Here is a 25,733-nt window from a genome sequence, read left to right as displayed (position 1 = left end):
TTACATGAGGACTCAAAGTACAGAGGTGTCCTCAGGCCAAATTTACTTTAACACCAAATCTAGTCCAGTCAGCTCTGGTTGAAGACTGAATTACTCCATATAAACAACTGCTGAAGTTCTACCTCTGTGGATTAATTATGGTGGCAGGGGATCTTCCCAGAGAAAGGGAGTAGTCATTAGCTTAGGACAGGAGAATCACAGGGAAAATCTAAATTATCATCTGACTCATCTCTTAGGCATTAGGGTCATGCCTACAGTTTTTCTTTAATTATCAATGATCTCTGGGTCGATTAGCAAAGCTCATAATTCTTGTTTGGAGCCTCCTTATCTTCCCCCTGTTCTCTACCCTCAAACTCCCCACATGGGTTACTAGCAATGGGGCCAAGTTGGGAAAGGGTTGGGAGTTGTTCAGAGAGCTGCATGGACATAGATCTGAGTGTATTTCAAAGACAGCTTGAATGTCTAGTTTATAGTAGAAACCTGAAGATTGTTTATAAAGGGCATCCTGTGACTTTACATGGGTCTCTGAGACTCAGGTGGGGGAGAGGAGGTCTCTGATACTCTTCCTTAAATGGCTTCAGTGTCTTTTGATCGGTCCTTTTAACCTTTCATTGAGCTTCAGTTTCCCCATCTGTAAAATTGGGATGATGAGTGTAAGAACTCACTGTATTGCTGCAGTAATAGATATGAAAATGTTTTGTGGTCATTACCCACATTGTACCCACCCTGTGTCAGTAAGTGCTTTACAAATGTGAACTCATTTAATGCCCACAGTCCTGTTAGGAGGTAGTAGTAGTACACTCATTTTACAGATGAAGAAACATGGAAAATAAGTTGTCATATAGCTAAATTGAGAGTCAAGGTTTAAACCCAGGCAGAGCTCTTAGCCATGCTCACATGCTGTGCCTCCCCAGCACCTTCTTAGAAGGAGCACTGTTACTCTCTCCAGATGTCAGTTCTCTATGTAGTCCTAAGAGGTTCTTGCAGCCCTACCCACTAAGCTCTTCTGTCTGTTGCTTTTGCTTCTTTTAGATTGACGACACTGGCACATTTCAAGTGATAGTGGTTCCCTCTGGAGCCGACTACACACCAGCATTAGAGAGACTCCAGCGGTGCACTTTCTGCTATGGTAAGACCCACAGAGAGAAGATAATTTGATCGGGCCTATTAAGCATGTTGAGTCACCATTGGCAGGGGCAACTGGAACTTGGCAGCAGGGATACTCATGGCCTGGGGAGGACTTCTCTGGGGTTCTGGATGCGCCCTGTCACACTTCATCTTCCACAGATGAATCCTCTCAGCTCAGCAAACATGGTCTCTCCCTATATATCCCAGCAAAAGAGTTACATTCCAGGCCTTTCTACATAGTGCAGCTTACAGGAAACGGTAATGATTCTTAGAACAACTTAGCCTACTTCATTGCCAAGTTTTTATGCTATAAAGTATATTTATGTGTTTTCTAAATCTCAAATGTTCACAGCCACAAAGAAATGTTTGAAAGCAGTTCAGCACCCTCCTACCAGCTTGGGAATATTTTTTAGTACAGTCAAAGTGGAAAATAGCAAAATTCATACATTTCTCATTGAAAAAAGTCTCCCAAATATTAAGCATCAGAAAGATTTGCAGTGTTGATTTATTTGTAGTGTTTTATACATAATGTATAGGTCTAACTAGAAAACTGGACTCTAATCTTCCATTTGAGTGTTCTAATAACTACAAAGTGGAAGCCACTGGAGTCATTGGTGGCTGTAATAGCTAAAAGATATAAAGCATTTTCTATTGGCCATGCACTGTTCTAATTCATGTAATATCAATGATGGTGATAATGACAGTTAATACTTAAATGATTGTGTTTATATTCCAAGCACTGTTTTAATACCTTTAAATGAATTATGTCATTCAGTCTTTAAAATCACCCTAAAACATTTGAACTACTATGAGTTCCATTTTACAGATGAGGAAAATAAAGCTTAGAGATAATAATTTGCTCAGGGCTTCACAGCCATATCAAACCCAAGGCAGCTAACTCTAAACCATTTGCAGTTTATGAAAAACAGAGGTCCCATTCTTCTGCTCCCTAAATCTCTCCATTTGAGCCTGTAGGAAATGCTTGATTTTTCTCCTTCACGTGTATCAGTGAGATGAAAAAGGCTGCCATATAAATGACCTAAATGAGGAAGGTAGTAATTCTGAGGGAGAAGTAGGGTTTCTGGTCTCTAATAACCCCTCTTCTTTCTGTCTTCCCTCTGCTCCCCTCTAGTAAATTTCCCTCTTTCCCTCTCTTTCTCTTGACTGCACAGAATTGGTTTAGGCACTGGCAGTCTTACTCAAAACAGTTAAAGTGCTTTACATACTGTGGGGAGGTACATTCCACCCCATGTATTCTCAGTTGCCTTTTCAAACATGTCAGTTACAACAGTGTGATGGTATGTTGCATAGTCAGAAGTTGCACATGTGTGACTGGGGATAGATTTTGGCTTCATTTCTTGGCTTAAAACCTTGTTTTGTCTCTTAGGCATATAATAAAAGATTTTGGCTGTCGTTTCGTGCAATTAAAAATCCTACAAAACTGAGCAAATGGGCAGCCTACTGTCCCTGATTTTAGAAACTGCTTTGCACACAGGTGACTGTTCTATCATCTGACCATTATACAGGACCATAAAATTTTAGTAAATTTCAGTAAGGGAACCATAACTTATCCAAAGTCACATCTTGATTGAGTCCATGAACAAGACTGTAGTGAGAATTTTGTTACATCCCCTAGGATCAGCACTCTGGTTATTAATCTTTGATCTAAGTTTTTATTCGTGGCCTATGCCTATATATCTAGTACCAGCTGTCCATACTCATGTTACTCCATGTTTCTTTCTTATCTTTGGTTATTAAAGAGGCTATTTTCATTCTCAACCATCAATTAGTATTGAAAACCTAGGATTACAAAATGTCAGTTCTGAAAGGGGTCTGTAGGTGAGTCTGGTCCTACCACCTAATTTTGCAGAACTATGCGGAACTGAGGCCCAGTGGTGACTTGGCTAGGGGCACACAGCTTGTTACTGAAACGAGACCAGAACCCAAGCATTCCAGCTCTCAGGCCAAGGGACCTCCCCACTACTATACCACCTGGCCTCATCTCTAACAATAAAATGCTGACTTCTTATATAGAAACTTCTAGAAATACTGGTGTGTCCTTTGGCAAAATTATTTTACTATCCTGGCCACAGTCTCTTCTGTAAAATTACAAGATTAAATGACCTCTAAGATCCTTCCATTTCCATTTTTTTATTCCTCTGAATATTCATTGTGGTCATATTCAATAAAATCCTGTTTTTAGTATTATGCATTCTTTTATTAAATGAGATATGCACATTTATAAAATGACCTCATTTAGGAAAGTCCATTAATATCCAATATTCATTTAACAAACATATATTCAGTTTTCAGCTAATGAGCACTATGGAAATGCACAGATGAGCTTTGTCCTTAAAGATCACTCATAGGTAGACATTGAGTTATAAACTTATTTAAATTGAGATAAAAGATACATTGCTTTTTTCACTTTTACTTTGTAAGCACTTCTTCATAGTAGAACAATATGAGCATAGCGATAATATTGTCAATCTAGAGCGATCAGTCACTGTTATGTTGTGATACAGTATACCCTTGCATGCACGAGACAAACTGTCCACTTCTAAAGACATAAACTTGAAACACAGCCAAGATTAAACTTCTGTTGAAAACAGCCTAATCTTTAAAAGTCTGATAGCTTTAGTAAATGGAGTCCAAGACACAGGCTGGATATAAAATCTGTACTTTTGGGAGACAGAGGCAAACCATGTACAAGGCAATCTTCCTGTTACTATTAAAGTATTTAGTCACTTTTAACATCAAAGACTAGGCAGTCTCTAAATGTCAAAATGTTTGACATGCTATCTTCCCTTTTCTGTTTCTACTTAGTAACCCAGAATGACTTTTGGTTCACAGATGTATGCAAGCCAGATGCTTCTTGTGACCAAGCCAGACCACCCCCTGTGCAGTCTTACATGGATGCTGCTTTCCTTCTGGATGGCTCCCGGAACGTGGGAAGTGCTGAATTTGAAGACATAAGAGCTTTCCTGGGAGCACTATTAGATCACTTTGAAATCACCCCAGAGCCAGAGACTTCTGTCACTGGAGACCGGGTGGCCCTATTGAGCCATGCTCCCCCCGACTTCCTACCCAACACTCAGAAGAGTCCAGTTAGAGCTGAGTTCAATCTCACCACCTATAGCAGTAAGCGCCTCATGAAGAGGCACGTGGATGAGTCAGTTAAACAACTAAATGGAGATGCTTTTATTGGTCATGCCTTACAGTGGACTCTGGACAATGTCTTTTTAACTGCACCCAATCTGAGAAGAAACAAAGTCATATTTGTGATATCTGCTGGGGAAACCAGCCACTTAGATGGGGACATCTTAAAGAAGGAATCTTTGCGAGCCAAATGTCAAGGGTATGCCCTATTTGTGTTTTCCCTTGGCCCTACTTGGGATGACAAGGAACTGGAGGATCTCGCTAGCCACCCTTTGGATCACCACCTGGTCCAGCTTGGCCGAATTCATAAACCTGACCACAGTTATGGTGTGAAGTTTGTGAAGACCTTTATAAACTCAATCAGGCGTAAGTCATAAAATCTGTTCTTCTCTGCACATTAAGAATATACATGGTATCACTAAAAAAAGGTTGATGAGCTAACATGGATACTTGGAAACCTCTTGTTTGTCTTCAAGGGCACTTCAGGGTCAGAAAAGAAAATATATAATGACAGATGGTAGAAGGGAGGAAACCTCTGGTTCCTACACATTTAGTTTTCTGGCTCATTTTTTTTTTTTTTATGCCTCTGGTTCCTATGGAGAAGCAAGCATAACAAGCAGCTGTTCACACATCTGTCTTCATGGAGCAGTGCAGTCCGGGGGTGTGAAGTCACAGCCTGGACTTTAGCTACAAAGTAGAAATCCTTGCCATGTAACCTTAGCATACTGCCCTTTGATGGAAAGTTTTATCTGTTAAGGCACCAAAAAAGAGAGCCAAAGAAAAATTAAACAGTTCTTGGCTTTGCTTTCACAAGTTCCTGAGGCAGAGTTTGAAGTGTTAGGAGATACCATTTTACCTGTCAGAATGAAAAATACAGCCTTGCAAAACTTTCTTAGCCTTGTTAATGGCTCTTTTTATGATGCCAGTAATTAGTGTAACTGGTGCCCATTAAAAAGAAACATGGGCTGCATTTCTTGGAGTAAGTTTGCCTTGAAAATATGCAATCCATTTTGAATGCAACAGGATGGATAAAAATAAGCTGTATCCTAATATGATTCTGAAGGGTGAAAAGCACTTGGTAGGATTTGCAAATGTTTTCATGGTAAATGATCCCTTGAAGTCCAGATACAGAAAAATGAACACACAGGCAAAAGAATACCCAGTGTGGCTCAACTGAAGTCCTAATTGTGTCTCAAATGTGCCTGTGATATTACGTGGCAAGCCCAGTTAAAGCTGTAGAGACATAGACTTATCAATCAGTGTAGGGTGAGGTCTAAAGAAGCCTTGGAGATTGTTGTTGGGGCTGATAGTATATCCTCTATGATTCAAACTGACTCTAGGACCAGTAGTACCAGTGTTACTTGGGAGCCTATTAGAAACATAGAATCTTAGGACCCAACGCAGTCATTCTGAGCCAGAATCTGCATATTATAAAGATCCCCAGGTGACTCATATGTGCATTATGGTTTGAGAAACACTTGGATAGGAACAATAAGCTCCCAGAATGAAATTTATGTGGATGTATTCTGGAATAGAAGCCAGAAAGAAAAGCTAAGGATAAAAGGAAAAAAATGAGGATGGGGTCATTCTGAAGAAAAGAACCATAAGGCATCTGTAAGGGTAAAAAAAGTACACCTCTCAAGACTGATAAACTTGTAAAGAAACTCTCATCAAGAGTTTGGCAAGAAATTGGAAGAAGTCTTATGATGGAATTTCCTTCCCCACTCCCCCAAAATTCTTGGTAGTGTTTTATGGGTTATTAGCCAAATTTTATTAGATAAATAGCACCACCCCCTGCCACCAACTGAGGAAAGGTAAAAAGATGTTTTAAGAAAAAAGTACTTAGGGTACGTGAGAGATACATAAAGTGCTTTGGGAAAACTATAACCGTGATGAAATTATATACCATTCTTCTGGAACTTAGATCTATAAATCTGTAATCTTTAAAATGTAACTATAAAAGTACAAGTCAAGAAAGACTTTGCATAATCATGTTCAAGTCTACATGCTTAATTCCATAGCAGGCCCACAGACTTGCACTAACGCACTCAACATTAACCTATATTTACTGGGGAACTTCTCTGAGCCACTCACTGTTCTGATGCTGGGTATCAAGGAGTGACCAAAACAGTCTTAGTTACTGACTGGTCTTCTGGTCTAGCTCCCTTGCTTTGTGGCTCTTACTTAAATATACTGTTATAGTAGAGTTGACTGTCAAGCACAGTCCACATCAATCAACACATTTTCTAAGAGAAACAAAACTGTTGACAAACCATCTGATACTTAACACAGATAAAAAGAAATTAAAATTCAGGTGCTCAATAACAGTAGCCTCACAGTCTTAGGCCATTCAGTCCAGAGCACACAGTCCTACCTACAACAGCAGCTCTGGAGACAGTGTTGGATCACAGTCCAGGACCAACTCGCTACTTATCATGACCCGACCCTGGGTGACCAGGAAGAGATCTAGTTGTGTTTAGCAAATCTATTTGATTTAATGCTTCAAAGAAATATAGAATAGATTTTTAAGAATTCCCATCAAAAATGGCTTTTAAATCTTTACATGGTATAAAAAGAGGCATGCTTCATTGTTATGAAAAATTAATACACTTCCAAATGAAATGAGCCACTAATGAACTGAACCCAAGATGTTAGTGCTGTTGTCGCTGTTGTTACTGATTCAAAGACCATAAAGAAAACTTTTTTCCCCTTTGCATTTTGATATTTCTAAGGAGCAAATAAATAAATACTCTGGTTAGTTTATATCAATTAAAAGCCAGACCATTAGAACTGGCTCATGGTATGTCCTCTAATGGTTGACCTGCTTTAGCAGCTAAGAGGATCTTACTGAAAAGTTAGTTGAATTCACCTATAAATGCAGAAGGGATGTGTTTTCTAAAGTCAGTTTTAAAGATTCCCCTGAGAAATCTGCTTTCATTTCATGTGACCACCTTAGTTGGTATTTCTCTTGATGGCTATTTAAAACGGTAAAGCGGCACTTTGTGTACAGAGCAGATTGCAGTAATGTTAACAGTCATGAATACAAGACTCATCACAGGCTTTTCTCTTCTAGGTGCAATCAACAAATACCCACCAATAAACTTAAAAATAAAGTGCAATAGACTTAACCCTGCAGATCCAAGGCAGCCCCTGCGACATTTCCGAAGGTATTGTCTGCTTGGTGTTACTTGATAAATGAGAATGCCCCCCGCCTTTCTTCTCTCTATTTTCCTCCTCCTCCTCGTCTTGCTTTTCTTCCTCCTTCATCTGACATATATGATGGCTGCAGCCTACCTTCAGATGGTTTTCCTAAAGGGAAGTAGGATAGGGTGTGTGTGTGAATGAATATATGTGTACATTATATACATATATACATATAGAGAATAGCAAGATAGTAATTGTTGGAGAATATAGGTGAAAGATATACAGGTTATTTATGATTCTGTTCCTTCTAATTTTCTGTGAATTTCACAATTAAAAACTTGTAAAACTTAATGAAAGAGTGAACAGTAATAAATGTGTCTGAAGAGAAGCTTAATGAACTATAGAAAATGCTGAAATAGAATGAAGAGATGATCAAGAATTTTAGAGACAAAATGAAATGGGAAGATCTATATCTAATTGGAATTCTAGAAAGATGAAATAGAAATAATGAGAGCCAATATTCAAACACATAAAGAGATAATCATATTCTAGAACTTATGAATGACATGAATTCACATGAAGAAAAAACAAGATATAACAGGCAAGATAAATAGAAAGCAACAGTTAGACATAGTATGGGGAAATGCAGGACACCAAGACAAAACTTAAAAGCAGCCAAAAAGAAAAGTCAGATCATCTACAAATAAATTATAATTAGGCTGGTAGGTGATTTATCAATTGTAACAGTGGAAACCACCAAACTATTGAATAACTTTAGTGGAAGAAAATTTTGTCAACTTAGAAACACTGTCTTAAGACAATTTAGACTTAAAAAAATAGTTTACTACAAAGAAGCCTTTACTAAAACTTCTAAAGTATGTACTTCAAGAAAAATAAAAAATAACCACAGAAGAAGGGAATGAGATGCAAGAGGCAATAGTAAGTGATAAAATTCGTCAGTATTTAGTTAAATCTAAACAAATTTGTTTTTGTTTGTAAGACAGAGTTTCACTCTGTTGCCCAGGCTGGAGTGCAGTGGCATGATCTCAGCTCACTGCAAACTCCACCTCTGAGGTTCAAGCAATTCTCCTGCCTCAGCCTCCCGAGTAGCTGGGATTACAGGCATCCACCACTATGCCTGGCTAATTTTAGCCACGCCTGGCTAATTTTTTTTTGTATTTTTCAGGATAGATGGGGTTTCACCATGTTGGTCAGGCTGGTCTTGAACTCCTGGCCTCAAGTGATCCACCCACCTCAGCCTCCCAAAGTATTAGGATTACAGGCATCAGACACCGTACCTGGCCTAAACAAATGTATTTTTAAGTAATATATCTAACTTTTGGGATTACAAAAAAGTTGACTTGTTAACAACACTATGAAAATAAAACATTTCACCTGGTGATTTTAACAGAAAAAGTTCTAAGACTATAAATATTAATAAATATTTTTGATTTATTTAAATATGAGAAAAGACATCAAACAAAAATAATCTTGTATTATTAAAAAATGAAGCCTTGGACTTTAAGGAAAGAAAGGTGATACTAAAAAAAGAGGGTATTAATAATGTAAGTCACAGGGAGATAAATGGAGTTAAAAGATTCTAGGAGCTTGTATCATTTGAGCTGGGGGTTAGGCTATTGAAAAACTTGAGATGCTTAAAAATGCATTACAAATTTTAAGGGCACACATGAAAAAGGAAAATAGAAATTAGCTAACTAACAAAAATCTAGTGAGGTAAAATAGGATAGAAAACAAGAATGTAATAAATATTTTTTTAAATAAAAAGCCAAGAAAAGAAAAAAAAAGTTTCTTTAAAAAGGCCAAAAAAAAAAAAAAAAAAAGGACAAGTAGAAGGCACAATGACAGCAGAATCAAGTCCATTTAAATATGTGTGTAATCAGGAAAAAAAAAAAAAAAAAAAAAACTTGAACATGCCAGTTACAATCAGCGATTGATGGATTTGATTTTAAAAACAAAATAAAATCCAGCTTTGCCCGGGCACGGTGGCTCACGCCTATAATCCCAGCACTTTGGGAGGCTGAGGCAGGTGGATCACCTGAGGTCTGCAGTTCGAGACCAGCCTGGCCAACATGGTGAAACTTCATCTCTACTAACAATACAAGAAATTAACCGGGCGTAGTGGCAGGCATGTGTAATCCCAGCTACTCGGGAGGCTGAGGCAGGAGAATCACTTGAACCCAGGGGGCAGAGGTTGCAGTGAGCCAAGATTGCACCACTGCACTCCAGTCTTGAGGACAAGAGCAAAACTCTGTCTCAAAAAATAAAGAAATAATAAAATCCAGCTTCAACTGCTTTCAAGACACACATCCACAATATAAGGAAATGGAGAGGCAGAAAGCAAAATGATGGAAAAAAACATACTGGGCAAATATATCAAAAATAAAGGTAGAATAGCTATATTTATATCAGATAATATATACTTTTAAATAAAACCATTTCATAGGGATAAAGTGGATGACTACATGACGACAAAGTGTTAAATTTATGAGGAAGATAAAACAATTTTAAATTGATAAGAGGGTCGTAAAATCTTAAAATATACAAAAGAGAAACTGAAAAACCACAAGGAGAAATTGTCAGTGAACCATCATCAAAATTTGAGATTTCATTACACTAGTTTGAATATTGATAGGTCAAGTAGACAAAAATTAGTAATGATATAAAAGATTTAAACATAAGTAATAAACCATTTAGTAGACACATGCAGAAGCCTGAACAGAAAAATTAGACATCTGGATATTAACAACTGTTAAGGTGGAGTGTTTACAAGTGTTCCTTGTGCAACTTCTAACTTATAAAGCAAGTGTCAACGAATCTCTGAGAACTGGTGTCATACAGTCCACATTGTCTGACCACAGTGCAACTAAGTTAGAAATTAATAACAATATTTTAGGCTGGGCACGGTGCTCACACCTCTAATCCCAGCACTCTGGGAGGCTGAGGTGGGTGAATCACCTGAGGTCAGGAGTTCAAGGCCAGCCTGGCCAACATGGCGAAACCCCATCTCTACGAACAATACAAAAATTAGCCAGGTGTGATGGCACACACCTGTAATCCCAGCTACTTGGGAGACTGAGAAGGAGGGTTACTCCAACTCAGGAGGCAGAGGTTGCAGTGAGCCAAGATCACATCACCGCACTCCAGCCTGGGCAACAGAGTGAGACTCTGTCTCTAAATAAATAAATAAATAAATAAATAAAATAATGTTTTAAAAGCCTATACATTTTTAAATCAGCTTTCTCAATAATGGGACAAAAAATTATAGTGAAAAGTTAAAAATACTTAGAACTGTATAACAATCAAAATGCTGTATGTCAAAACTTGTAGGATGCATCAAAGTCATGATTTAGGAAATTTTATCTTAATTCTCATGTGAGGAAAGTTTTTTAAATTCAAAACACTAATGAGCTAAGCATTGATCTGAAGATGTTATATATTTGAAAAAACAGACTATATCCAAAGAAATGAATATAATGAGTAGACTTAATGTTTTTTTTAAAAATTAACATATAAAAGAGTATCAACAAAGGCAAAAGTTCTTTCAAAACTTAAGAATGTGCATATATATTGTATCTTTAGCACATATGAATATTACCTTTTAAAAATTAGAAATCAGTGAAATCAAATGGGAGTGTCTTTATTTCTGTGGTAAATTATTCTGTACAAACACACATATACATTACTCAGCCACCAACCACAATCAAATGTGTACCAGCACCTGGACCCACACTTAGGCAAATACCTTTGGCGATGTGCCTACTTTTATTGTGTGATGTGTGCATTTCTGCATGGTGATCAAGGCCAGGGAGGCACTCCTAATGCAGAAGCCCTAGCTCTGTCACCTCTGAGAAGCCTCCACCTGGAATCTCTTGCTTACCTTGACAGATGAGCTGTCCAGGGGAACTGTCCAGCAGCAAATAATTCCTGAAGTCACACCTAAAACAGGCCTGTGAAGTAAGTCCAGGAAGAGCAGGGCTCCCCATGCTGCAGGTGTCTGGCAGCTTGGAAAAGGGATATAGACAAGATGCTGTGCATGTGACTCTTGCCGAGGACAGCGTCTTTGGCATGGAGGGTACATTAAAACTGGTGCTAAAGCAGTGTTTTCAACGAGTCAGGCTAAGTGCTACAAGCTGGTTAGCTTGCACAGGGCCTGGGTGCTCAGTAGGGCACAGCACTTGGGGTTTAGTGCTCTGCAGTCACTATTAATGTTATTTTTGAATTTGAGTTTTATAGTGAAGTCCAATGGGATAATAAAGCACGTGCTGGGGAGTCAGGACCTGGAGCCTTGGTTCACTTGCCAGTCCACCTCCCTCCACTTCCCCAGAACTGGTTCTCACAGACCACTGTGTATCTCCCAGCTCCCTGGGGTTCCCCCGCCCCACCCTCCCCTAGACTGGGAGACAGGGTCAGTTATGCTCCCACAGTCTTGGGACAGGAAAGCAGCAGCCATCCACCCCAAGCTGGCAGTGCCACAATGCATTTGTCTTTTGCCCACCTATATCTAGGCACCCAGCATGTCCCAGCAAAGAGGCTGCAACACTCTACAGCAAGCTTGTCCAATCTGTCGCCCACAGGCTGCATGAGGCTCAGGACAGCTTTGAATGTAGCCTAACACAAATTTGCAAACTTTCTTAAAACATGAGATTTTTTTGTGATTTAAAAAAATTTTTTTTTAACTCATCAGCTATTGTTAGCGTTCGTGTATTTTATGTGTGACCCAAGACAGTTCTTCTTCCAGTGTCGCCCAGGGAAGCCAAGAGACTGGACACCCCTGCTGTAGAGGATCACCCCTCTGCCGCAGGTTGGGATGGCCAGCCAGGAGAAGGGACGAGATGTCTGGCTTAACTTCTGGCTGTTGGGAAAAGGAACTCAAGAGCCGGCCACACACCAAGTAAAGGGGATGGGGAAAGCATTTTGAATGACAGATAGAAACCTCCATGGTAGATGGAGAGATCACAGAAGGAAGAAAGCTTTTTTCCCTGCTTTTAGACTTAAGGGCCTGAATTTGCATTTTGCCTTCAGCTCTCCACATATGTAGCCAGCCATGACTGCAACAAGGACACATGTGGGAGCCAATCTATGCAATTAAAAGGCATTTTTGAAAACCACTCCTACCATGCTTTCTGTTGCAGAGAAATATGAGTGGGAGGAGGGGATCCACAGTGCTTTTGGACAGGAAGTTTCTTCCTCTTTCGCCACACTGCCCCAGATACACTGGATGCTCAGCTTCTCCTATGTATTTGAAATGGTGAAATGTCAGCAAATGGCTGGGGCATCAAGGAATTGAGACATGAAATCCATACCACTGTCTGTGCATTCCCCAGGCCTTCTCTAAGTGACCAAAGACTCTAATCAAAAGTTATGAGCCACACAGCTGCTTCTGAAACTCCTTGCCTGAGCCATTCAAGAGAGGTGAGGCAGAACTGAAAACACAGGATTGAGGGAGATGAGAATACCTGCTAGGGAAGAGGTCTGGATATAGAGTCTCATCAGGTCCTTGGAATGACTTGCATAGGAATTAGGTCATTCTGTGAGATTATGAGAAATACATGTAGAAGCTGGTGCTTATCAGATAGAAAAGGAAGGAGCCGAATCAAACCACAAGCTACCAAGGAGACAAATGGCCCACGAGGGTAAGAGAGCAGGGCACCCTCTTTATATAAGCACTTAGATCTGCTCAGAAACAACAAAGGCAGAAAGCCACCTTTCTATTGCTTCATCCAGCCAAGGAAGAACCTTTGCCAGACTTTAAAGCATTGACAGGCCAGAGCCAGAACAACTGAATGGTAGAAATGGACACCATCACTAATGCCATATGAATAATGCATCTGTTATAATTCTGCTTTCCAACGTATGTTTTCTGGACACACCAAATGTGAAAGAATTCCGGAAATAGAAGCAATCTTGTCTGTATTTTCTATTTCAGTCCATCTAGTCAACTAATAAATGCAGCATGGCTGACTCTTGAATATCTGCATAGATGGAGGAGTCTGATCACAGAGAACTATAATTAATCCTACCTCGCCTTATCTAGAATTTGTCACATCCATCTTTCCACAGACTTTACTGGAGCTGAGCACAAGTTGCAAAATAGACAATTTCATTCTTTGCCTTGACAACCTATTGTTGAACGTACCAATCAGCAAAGAATTATTTGAACAATATACAGTAGGATAAAGAGAAATACAATCTTGTAATTCTCAAACTGAGTAATCAAATGATTTTTTTCTTTTCTTTTCTTTCCTTTTTTTTTTTTTTTTTGGGGGGGGAGATGGAGTCTCGCTCTGTCACCCAGGCTGGAGTTCAGTGGCATGATCTCGGCTCACTGCAACCTCTGCCTCCCGGGTTCAAGAAATTCTCCTGCCTCAGCCTCCTGAATAGCTGGGACTACAGGCACGTGCCACCACACCCGGCTAATTTTTTCTATTTTTAGTAGAGATGGAGTTTCACCATTGAAGGGGTGGCCTGCCCCTCCACACCTGTGGGTGTTTCTCGTTAGGTGGAACGAGAGACTTGAGAAAAGAAATAAGACACAGAGACAAAGTATAGAGAAAGAAAAGCAGGGGCCCAGGGGACCGGCACTCAGCTTACAGAGGACCCACGCCCGGCACCGGCCTCTGAGTTCCCTTAGTATTTATAGATAATTATCTTTACCATCTTAAAGATAAGGGAGTGGCAGGACAATAGGATCGTTTTTAGGGAAGAAATTAGCAGTAAGACATAAGAACAAGGATCTCTGTGACATGAATAAGTTTAAAGGAAAATCCTGTGCCTTGAGATAAACCTTTTAGCAACATTGTTTCATCCTATCACATGGGGATAAACCTTGGACAATACCTAGCTTTTCTAGGAACAAAGACACACCCTGCACGCCCAAAATCCATTAAACCTTGAGTTACCACAGCACATGTCTCTTGCAAGGACAAGGTTGGGGGTAGGGTCACAGATTAACAGCATCTCAAATACAGAACAAAATGGAGTCTCTTATGTCTACTTCTTTCTATATAGACACAGTAACAGGCTGATCTCTTTCTTTTCCCCACAACCATATTAGCCAGGATGGTCTTGATCTCCTGACCTCGTGATCTGCCTGCCTCAGCCTCCCAAAGTGCTGGGATTACAGGCATCAGCCACCATGTCCGGCCCAAATGATTTTTATTAAATGATTATTGCTGGGGTGTGGTGGCTCACACCTGTAATCCCAGCACTTTGGGAGGCTGAGTCGGGCAAATCAGGAGGTCAAGAGATCGAGACTATCCTGGCCAACCTGGTGAAACCCCGTCCCTACTAAAAATACAAAAATTAGCTGGGTGTGCTGGTGCATACCTGTAGTCCCAGCTACTCGGGAGGCTGAGACAGGAGAATTACCTGAATTGGGAGCCTAGGGTTGCGGTGAGCCAGGATTGCACCACTGCACTCCAGCCTGGCAACAGAGCGAGACTGTCCCCCAAAAAAATAAAATTAAAAATAAATAAATAAATAAATAAATTAGGCATGGTGGCAGGCACCTGTAATCCCAGCTACTCAGGAGGCTAAGGCAGGAGAATCACTTGAACCCAGGAGGCAGAGGTTGCAGTGAGCCGAGATCACGCCACTGCACTCCAGCCTGGGTGACAGAGAGAGACTCCATCTCAAAAAAAAAAAAAAAAAAGAAAAAAAAACGAGTACTAACTCCTACGTATAACACAGTGAAAAATGGAAATTCAAAGATATGGTATTAATGTTCAACCTTTTGAGAATAAAAATATTTGAGAGGGGAAAAAAGATAGCAATATCATGCTATACAAGCACTTACTAATTTAACAATTTTTTCTTAAAGATGGGGAGGGAGATAACATAACTAGACCTGCCATAAAAGAAAACAAAGGACCTAATGGAAAAGGGAGCGGGGGGCGGGGCAGCGTGAAGGGGCTAGGGAAGAGTCCAGTAAAGATAAGACCATGAAAACAATGTGCTTCAGACTCAAAATAATGCCCTTCCCATGATCAGTGGAGCCATGTTCTATGCATACAATCGTCACTTTGGGGAATGAGTTTATAACGTTCAGTCTGGAAGATAATAAGGAAATGCTGGGATAGCGCATGGGTGGCTCACTCCTGTAATCCCAGCACTTTGGGAGGCCAAGGCAACAAGACTGCTTGACCCCAGGAGTTCAAGACCAGCCTGGGCAACATAGTGAGACCTCAGCTCTCCAAAAATAAAACAATTGGCCAGGTGTGGAGGCACGCACCTGTAGTCCCAGCCATTCGGGAGGCTGAGGCAGGAAGATCACTTGAGCCTAGGAGATCTGGACTGCAGTGAGCTATGTGATGGCAACACTGCACTCCAGCCTGGATGACAGAGTGAGACCTCGTATCAAATAAATATATATAATATTATATTTGTATGTTATATATAATATGTATATATATACACACACACACTGGGAAGAGCAAAAATGAAGAGAGATGTGAGAAAATTGTATTTGCAGTGAAATTTAGCCATGGCTGCTGTTCTTGGTAGATGTTAATAATATATTTGTATATTATACATTATATTTGTATATTATATAATATATATTTTTTATATATATACATACACACACACATACTGGGAAGAGCAAAATGAAGGGAGATGTGAGAAATTTGTATTTGCAGTGAAATTTAGCCATGGTTGCTATTCTTGGTAGATGTTAATATTTGTATATTATGTATATTATACATTATATTTGTATATTATATATAATATATATATATACACACACATACACACACACATACTGGGAAGAGCAACATGAAGGGAGATGTGAGAAATTTGTATTTGCAGTGAAATTTAGCCATGGCTGCTGTTCTTGGTAGATGTTTGTTGATCAACTTATTACATCTCTGATAACACTGATGGAAGTGAACCGAGATATATGTTGGAATTTGAGTTTCAGAAGCCTAGATATGTAGTATACAATGCATGGAGGCTTTGGAGTCTATGTAACATGAATTGGCATGGTTTTTTTTGTTGTTGTTTGAATGTTTCCTTTCTGCTTAACTCTGTTTATAGGTGGAAGAAAAAGTGTATGTTTCTATGTGTGTGAGAAGTGAAATAACTTTAATTTTAAATTTGTTCTATATCTTTCACTATACTCATTTTCTAAATACTGATTTTTTTGAGAGGTCAGATTTTATAGCTGGTAAAAACAGAAAAATAAGAAAGGGATCACAATGAATATTACCACTGTTTTGGTTTCAATGTTTTGAAGTTCTCTTCAGTCCTCCTGTATTAGTCTTTGCATTGCTATAAAGGAATAGCTGAGACGGGGTGATTTATAAAGAAAAGACGTTTATTTGGCTCACGTTTCTGCAGACCATACAAACATGGCACCAGCATCTGCTCAGCTTCTAGTGAGGCCTCAGGAAGCTTTTACTCATGGTGGAAGATGAAGGGAGAGCAGGCACATCACATAGCAAGAGAGGGAGCAAGAGAGAGAAGGTTCCAGGCTCTTTTTAAACAACCAGCTCTCACATGAACTAAGAGCAAGAATTCACTCATTACCACAAAAACAGCACCAAGCTATTCATGAGGGATCCACCCCCATGACTCAAACACCTCCTACTAGGCCCACCTCTAACACTGGAAGTCACATTTCAACATGAGATTTGGAGGGGACATCCAAATCATATCACCTCCCTTGACTGTAATTCAGCTAATTGCTGAAGTTTATCAGTATTAAGAAGCCTCTCTCTCTCTTCATACCACCAGCTTTCACGCATTCATCCTACAAATATTTATGAAGAGCCTGCTGCACCAGGCTCTCATACCTTAGCCGTCCGGCCTGCCCCAAGCCATCTGTGTTCCTATAGTCTACACCCATTTCCAGGTGTTTCTGGTAGTATGAAATTTATCTCACTTTCTTACTCCAAATATGTTGATAGTTCTCCATAGCGTCCTGAATAAAAACCCAGTTCAATGGCAGTAACATTGAACTCGGTCTCGGAACAGTTGGGTTATAGTTCCGGCTCTGCCATTGACCTTCACCTCAATGCACTTCAGTTTCCTCATCCGTAACCAACAGAGCACCATGGTAACTAGTCTAGGGGACTTCAGTTGTTACTCACAACAGAAATCATTTTTCATTCCCATTTTACACCTGAAGAAACAAGAGTCACTCTAGTTAAATGATTTGCCCAGAGCTGTTCGGCTAGGGGCTAGAATATAAGAATGTAAGAATGTGTCTGAACCCAAAGCTCTTTCCACAACATCCCTGTATATAGGATTGTCTGAAACGGCTCCCTTTTTGTACTGGCTGATACAGTAGCCACCAGCTATATGTGGTTATTTAATTAAAATTAAATCTCAGTTCCTCAGTCACACTAACTACATTTCAAGTGCTCAAAAGCCACCTGTGGCTCATGGCTGCCATATAGGCAGTACAGATTCTCAGACACTTCTGTCAGCACAGGTTTTTTCAGACAGGCTCTAAGTTCTAGTTAGCACTTGGCTTCTATGATTCCCGGATTTCTCAACCTGTCCTGTGAGTCCTACCAGGGTCTGACTCCAGCTCCTCTTTACTGTTGGGTTACTCATGACTCCTAGCCAGGCTCTTGATGTGCCTGCCAGACTGGGCTCTATTTCTATGTCCCCCATTGTACCTAACACCATGCCTTCTATTAAGCAGATAGTAAACATATGGATGGATAGATGGACCTATGGAAGAAAGGAAGAGATGAAAGAAGAGAGTGGCATACATTCATGCTTTCATTAGACAAATATTTATTGAGTGACTGCTATGTGTTAAGCACTTTTAGGTTCCTGGGATTACTATAGTGAACAGACAAGATCTCATGAACCTTCTGTCTGGCTGGGTGGAAAAGTGGGGAACAGATCATAAAGAAGTTTACAGGTAAATAAAAGTTCAGATAGTGCCAAGTGTTATAAAGAAAATAGCATGATGTGCTGAGGCACTGGAAGTAGGAGTGGATCTGGGAAAACTATAGATATGGTGGTCTGTGATGAGGTACCATTATGAACCCAAATCTAAATAATCTGAAGGACCATCCTTGGTAGATCTGAGTGGTACATATTCCATGAAGAAACTTTGCTGCTGAAATAATACTTTTGCATACTTTGATGAGATGTATCATTTGTCAGCTTCTGATCTATGAGCCAATGTAAGTACCCAGTTTAATAATTTTAAAATTACCCTGGAGGAAGGCTGCAACAAGGAAATGGGTGAAACAATTAATTTAGTAAGACAGATTAATATGTAGTCTATTAAAGTTGAAATGGCATTTATCTTCTATGATGTTCTCTTTTGTTATATAGCTTTGTTCCTGGACCATATAAAGCTACCCTCAAAGAAGATATATTACAGAAGGCAAAATTCTTTCAAGATAAAAAATATCTTTCAAGAGTAGCAAGAAGTGGCAGAGATGATGCTATTCAAAATTTTATCAGAAACACCTCCCATACCGTTAAGAATGGAAGAAGGGTGACAAAAAGTGCTCCCAAATGACGTGGTAAAAAAAAAAAATGCTTGAACAACTTAGCCTTAGGAAGCATAGTAAGACTCTGGACTTAAATAGTAACTAAATTTGCTGCCAGAACTCAAGCAACAGTTTGTAGGTTATCAGGTGACTTGACCCCCTGCATTCATTGGTATTAAGATATATCTTGTTCATTTATTTGACCACTCCTGACAATTCCAGCACTCTACAACTGAAATGTTCAAGAACTGTTTCATTAGAAGACAGAAGAATGAAAGAAGTGTTTTGAAAAGTCTAATGGAGATATAAATTGAAGGTAAAATTTATATGATGTATGCATATGTGTACATGAGTCAATGTTAATTCTTCTATCTCTGTCCAGTTCATTTCCTGCAAACCCATCCTCCTTTCCTAATTTAGTAATGTCTAACGCTCATCTATTTAATCAAAGTTATTTTTAAATGTTTTAAGCTACTCCAAAATTTACCCTAGAAATGGATGCTGTTTATATGTCGTATTTTTAAAATTTGACCTTCTATTCCATTTAAACACACCACTGTGGGAGTTGTTTGCTTGGACTGATGAGAAGAGGGTAATTTTCTCCATCTCTAAATCCTCCTAAACTCACTGAAAAACTCATTAATTCCCACAGAATATAAATTATTGCTTTTGCGCTGGAAGTTTTCTCTTCATTAGGAAGCTTACTGCCATTTTGATGGAGCTTGAAGCCATTTTGATGGAATTCTAGTCTGTCTTTCCTGTTATGGTCATTTATTAATTTTCACTAATTCATATATGCTTTAGACAAGGAGAGTCAAGACACAACTTGTCATAGATGAAGCTCTGAGTTACTTTTACCCATCAGGTAGCTGTTTAGTCAATAATAAACAGCACCAAAACAGGATTGGCAGAGCTCTTAAAAACAGCCTTAAATACACGCTGAGTTTAGAAAAATGTAAGAAAATAATTGTTTTAATCTACAAATTCATATGCAGTTGCAGAGATGCAAAAGAGATCAGAATAAAAGTATGAAAGGTTTTAGAAGTACCTAGTCTCCAGTAGCATGCTCTGATAGCTGTGTCCTCACCTGCATTTAATTTTTATTTTTATGATAGGGCTGATATTTTCAACAACTAAACACCCGAAGTATTATAGCATTATTTAATTTAAACACAGTGTTCAGACCTTACCTCAGTCTAAGAGCTGGCTCCACAGTTGGTAGCAATGGCCCTGTTAGGCAGACTGTCCCCCTCTTTGGGAATGGCAAGAAGCCCTGCTTGGATGCATGGAGTGGATGGATACTGACACCAAGGACATTCAGATTTTCTTTCCTATACCTATTTTCATAAAACTTGGAAAGACAAACTATTCTGCAGCATTTTTTAAAAACCACTTCTGCCATTCTTACTTAGGTAAATCCAGAGATAGCACCTAATGTCTTCAGAGGAGACAGAAGTTCAAGGAGTTAAATGTCACATTCATACTCAGGTAGCAGAGAAGAATAAAACACATCAGGTTTGCTTCATCTATCCTAAGTGGTGCTTAGAGGTTCAGGAAAAATGTCTCAAGTACAGGATATTAATGAGCAATATTTACAATGTATTTTAATAAAAGGGATTTTTCTAGTTAACTCTGAGTTAAGCACAAACTTTTCTTTTGTTAATTGTTGGAAATACCATTAAGATGTATTTGTCTGTTTTTCTGCATTGGCAAGTAAAGAACACCAAACAAATATTCCCTTGGTGACAGATTATTTTTAGCATTTTGGGCCATCTTTTGAATCACTAATAGGTGAGAGCTCTGAAGCATGCTGCAAATAGAAGTTCCTTTTTAAAAATGCCTAATATTAGTATTTTCCCTGATTTACCTCTTTCTCCTAAAAGTAGAAACAGCAAAAATTAAGTTGAATATAAATGTAATAAAGCTATATTTAACCCAAGAATCACACAAGCAGGATGCTTCTTGGTTTAAAAATGTGAATTAATCGACTGTAAAGGAACTGCCTCCCATTATCTCTGCACTGAGCTATGACTCAAACTTATTTTTTTTTAAGTAGAGGTCAAAAGGAGATGCAACTTAACATGGCATCAGATTGTAATACTTAGAATTCAACCAAATAACTTTTTTCCAAAACTGGGGCTTTTCTGTGGGGCAAGGGGACAGAGAAGAATGGGTGGTAGCAGGAGATAAGGGGAGAAAAGGATCATATCTCTGTCAGCCCACTCCATTTTTTTTTTCTTAGCATTTCCCACATTTATCAGTCTTACAGCTTATCTAATGGCTCTAGGCTGAAGTCCAATCTCAGCATTACAGTTTCTATATCAAAAAAAATTTTCCCCAACCCCCTGCAGACTCTAAATCTGACTTAGTGGCTAGAAACCCTGTAAATATGGTTTTGGCAGACATTAAGGGGAAACAAAGGCAAGGCAACATGACAGTGCCAAATTTGAAGCTATCTAGGCCTAGTTAGTCCATCATTCCTAACTTTGACGTTTCTGAATGACTGGCATTTTCTGACAGTTTTGTTGTTTACCTGTCTAAAAACTAAGTGCAGCTGGCTCTGTATCTGTGGGTGCTCCACATCCATGAGTTCAACCATGGATAAAAAGTATTCAGAAAAAGATGTTTGTGTCTGTACTGAACATGTACAGACGTTTTTCTTTTCATTCTCTAAACAATACAGTATAACAACTATTTATATAGCATTTATAGTGTATTATATCACAAGTGATGTAGAAATAATTTAAAGTATATGAGAAGATGTGTGTAGCTTATCTGCAAATACAACATCATTTTATGTAAGAGACTAGAGCATCTGTGGCTTTTGTTATCCTTGGGAGGTCCTGGAACCAATGCCCCAGAGATACCTAGGGATGATTGTATTGAATCATGAAACTAGATATATGCTTTGTAAACTACATGTACTGTAACTTAATTATATAATTATAAAAATACAGAAAATTCTTAGCGTATTTCTAAGCAAGCAGGCTTTTCTCTTGGCTGAGATTTTTATAGACTCATGTAACTAATTTTAAACTAAAATATTCTGAATACCATAAACCCTTCTACAAGTGGATGAGAATTAAATATGGAGACAGTCTGTATGCAAATAGTAATCCATAACCTTGAAGGGTTTTATCTTAGTGGAAAAGACCAATTTTGGCCTTTTAAAAATGTATATTTTTGGTGTACTTTTAACTTTATTTTTCTTTTTCATGCATTCAATAGTCTATATTGGATAAAAGCAACCTGTTGGGCCAAGTGTCAGAATTTATGGTACAGCCCATAAAAAAGAATGATGGCCAAGAGGAGGCATACTTGTATAACTAATATGCAGGAAATCAATTCTATAATGTTAAATAACTAATAAGGCAGACTGTAAAACACACAAGAAATATTAGAGCAGAAAGAGCACAATATTTAGAGTCCAGAGATTTGGACCTAACGCCTGGTTCTGTCACTGATTCCTTGTGACATCGAGTCCATTTCTTCACCTTAGAACAAATGCTGCTGGAGAGATTATTCCTCTGCTTAAATTTACCATTTAAAAACACCACCAAAAACACAAACACTTAGGATGCACGAATACAGTTTAACTGCTTTGAATAGCACTTTTAATAGCAAAAATGTGTTTATACTTATAATAGCTTACAACCGTCTTTTCAACCATCTTTTTCAATACAAAATAAACATTCATTTTCATATTTTATATTTCTCACCTCTATAACATATACAATAAAAATCCCAGACATTGTTGGCTGGCTGATTCTTGCAAAGAGATGCATAAGTAAACTAGTTAAGTATATCTTAACCATTTTGGGTATCATTTAGTCAGACATGAAACAGTAATATAGAGACATAATTTTGAAAATTAAGCAAATCAATCTGTTCTCTAGAAATGCCTTTTGAGTTATAGTAGTATATTTATAACTTTATTACAATTTATACAAATCAGTAGGTTTTTATTTCCACACCTTCACAATCCCATCTCTAGAAGCAGTTACAATGAAGCCCTGTGTTGTCTGGAATGTGGCGACATCAGTGATGATGTCGTGATGTCCCACGGGCAGGGACTCTGGGCCCCTTCGAGGGGTGTCATCACTTGGTCCTACTTTCTGCTTATTCTGAATTTCCTGTCAGGGAGCAAGCCAGAAGTTAAAAGTCTGTACCATATTCTTCCTCTCGTCAATAGTCTTTGCTTCTGAGATGCTGTTGTATTTAAGTTAACACCTTTTGTAAAGTAGTCATGCTTTCACAAATACACTGAGCAAAAGGAGTAGAAGAGCCAAAAGTGACATTCCAGGGTCCTAGTCATTGGATTTCATGAGTAGCCACTTACAGATATGGAAAACTTATTTTAGGTCAATATTCTGTGCATATTAACTTTTGCCAACATCAAAAGAAAAAAGGGATAGAATATAATCAAAAGAGGTATAGCCAGGCACGTTGGGTCACACCTATAATCCCAGCACTTTGGGAGGCCAAGGTCTCCCAAGTCACAAGGTCAGGAGATCGAGACCATCCTGGCCAACATGATGAAACCCCGTCTCTACTAAAAATACAAAACTTAGCCAGGTGTGGTGGCACACACCTGTAGTCCCAGCTCCTTAGGAGGCTGAGGCAGGAGTATCGCTTGAACCCGGGAGGCAGAGGTTGCAGTGAGCAGAGATCGTGCCACTGCACTCCAGCCTGGCGACAGAGCGAGACTCCATCTCAAGGTATACATAACCAGAATATAAAAAATACATAGCAGATGTTCTAGCACTTCTAAAGCTCATTAATATTTGTCATGAAGGAAGCACACTTTTATTTATGGAACACCTACTTTGGCCCAGGTACTAAGGGTATATTCTCTCACTTGAAGTTTCTGCCTGAGTCAAGAATACAAACTTTACAGTCCCAAAGCCAGGCTTGAATCCCAGCTTTCTGTTTACTAGCTGTGTGACCTTGAACAAGTTACTTAACCTCACTGTGCCTTTTTCATTTGTAAGAGGATAATAAAAGTGCTTCCTTACGATGTTATAAAGTACATACTGGTCATTTGAGCTATTACTTATATGCACTTTCTTTATGCTTATTTTACCTTAATAAAAGTTAATTTTTTTTAATTCAAGAAAAAATAAATTTCCTAAATTCAAAGTACTCCTCGCTTGGTCACGTCATTTATTTTAATTCTGTTTACAAAAGCCATGTTTGTGCTTACAAAAGTTGAATGAAAAGACTACAGTACCTGGACAACTTCAGTGCCTTCAATTATTTTCCTGTAGTAGGACACAGATGGGGAACTAGTACTTCCTGCAACAACATAGGACCTTTCTGGGTAGGCCAAGTCCCAAAACCTAGGGAAGAGGAAATAAATGACAATCTTTATAGGACAATGAGAGGAACTAATAATCATTGGCTTATCTTCATCAATGCATTGTTTTTCTTTTGCATTAGAAAAAGAGGTTTTTATAGAACAGCATACCATTGGTTACAAATAAAGTATTAACAGTTGTCCTTATAAGATGATTTTAAACATTACAGTGCCATCAGTATCTGTAATAACATCTTGTAAAAGTATCCATTTTATTCTTTAAGTATTTGTTGAGATCGTGTACCTTATTTTCATATCTGAGCCAGCTGTTAGCAGGATAGGATTTCCATCTGCAGGACTACAGTAGATACCATGGACGCTATGAGGAGAAGGCTTAAAAGAAATAAATGTGGAGTCAAATAAAAGACATCCGTGTATTCCATAAATGATGGTGCTATTTCTAGAGGCAAGTTAACTGTCAGTAGCTTTACAAGCACCTGGTTACCTGAAGAAATGAGAGACCAGTTATGTATGCCCTATCTACCTCAATCTGGGCTTTTCCTAATTAAGCTAGATCTCACTGGGGTTCCAAAGAGACATCACAAGCTTTATGGGCTAGCAACTTATTTACCCACTAATGCAGAACACTAGCAAGGAAACACTCATGTAGCAATGGCCACATGATACTTGATGTTATTAAAAACCCAAATTTAAACATAACCCAAAAGCCCAACAGATACTAGGTTTGATTAAATGCCTGAAAGTACTTAGGATGTAGGGAATAACATCATCCTTTACAGTAAAAACTGTAAAAACTAAAGTCAAACCTGTAATTCAGAAAGTGGTGGTGCACTGCTGGCCCAGAGAGTAAATCTTCTGTCACCAGTCTCCATGTCCCACATGGACACTTCATTGTTGCCCTGAACAGCTAAAAGAGACAAAGGCCAGAATCTAGACTCCGACAAAAAGAGTTGGGGAAGATTACAACAAAACAAATTGCAGTCCTGAGAGAAAGACAAATCTCTTTCTTTCAGGTGGAGAGACAATATAAGAGGCTTTATTCACTTATTAATATTTACTGAGCCAGTAAATATTTTTACTATGGGCTAGTCATTGCGCTAGGCACTGAAGAAAAGATGGCAAAGCAGAAAAATTCCCAGTTTCGTGGAACTTCCATTCTAGTGGGGACAATAGACAAAAATGCAAAGGCCTTTCTGAAGCAGGCGTGTGCTTAGTTGAAAGAACAAGTCAGTGTGGCAGGAACAGACTGAGAATGGGAGATAAGTAGGAGAAAGGGCAGTAGTGCTGGTCACTTTCCGTGTGCTGCTCTAAATCTGGCCTAAATGAACCACATCAACAAGCTCCTGTACCCCCTCTGGCTGGGTTTGCCAGCCTGTGATAGGCTAAATAATGGCCCCAAAAGTATCCAAGTCCTATCCCCTGGAACCTGTGAATGGTACCTTATATGGCAAAGTGACTTTGCAGATGTGATGAAATTAAGGACCTTGAGACGGATTATTCTGGATTAC

At 38.9% G+C, this 25,733-nt stretch overlaps 2 protein-coding genes across 4 annotated transcripts in view; one reads left to right on the top strand and one right to left on the bottom strand.

Moving 5' to 3' along the window:
• The window catches only part of COL6A6 (collagen type VI alpha 6 chain), a 155,288-nt gene extending 133,576 nt beyond the window's left edge, over positions 1 to 21,712 (top strand). For 2 of the 3 annotated variants that reach the window (XM_009201735.4, XM_009201736.4), the window contains 4 exons: positions 1,033 to 1,129; positions 3,982 to 4,653; positions 7,361 to 7,454; positions 18,748 to 21,712. In XM_009201735.4, the coding sequence (XP_009199999.2) occupies positions 1,033 to 1,129; positions 3,982 to 4,653; positions 7,361 to 7,454; positions 18,748 to 18,937 (1,053 nt within the window). In that variant the 3' untranslated portion in view covers positions 18,938 to 21,712. Of the gene's footprint in view, positions 1 to 1,032; positions 1,130 to 3,981; positions 4,654 to 7,360; positions 7,455 to 18,747 lie in introns of those variants that run through there. The other variant, XM_009201738.4, reaches the window with a different exon arrangement.
• Positions 21,713 to 22,494: 782 nt separating this feature from the next.
• Positions 22,495 to 25,733, bottom strand: part of PIK3R4 (phosphoinositide-3-kinase regulatory subunit 4) — a 73,647-nt gene continuing 70,408 nt past the window's right edge. Inside the window, exons 17-20 of the mRNA XM_003895125.3 lie at positions 25,032 to 25,132; positions 24,509 to 24,597; positions 24,139 to 24,247; positions 22,495 to 23,041 (exon numbers count right to left, since the gene is read on the bottom strand). Of these exons, the coding sequence (XP_003895174.1) occupies positions 22,871 to 23,041; positions 24,139 to 24,247; positions 24,509 to 24,597; positions 25,032 to 25,132 (470 nt within the window). The 3' untranslated portion in view covers positions 22,495 to 22,870. The remainder of the gene's footprint in view (positions 23,042 to 24,138; positions 24,248 to 24,508; positions 24,598 to 25,031; positions 25,133 to 25,733) is intronic.

This window comes from Papio anubis, chromosome 2 (assembly GCF_008728515.1).
Source record: "Papio anubis isolate 15944 chromosome 2, Panubis1.0, whole genome shotgun sequence".
Taxonomy (NCBI): Eukaryota; Metazoa; Chordata; class Mammalia; order Primates; family Cercopithecidae; genus Papio; species Papio anubis.
This window is presented reverse-complemented; position numbering and strand designations above follow the sequence as displayed.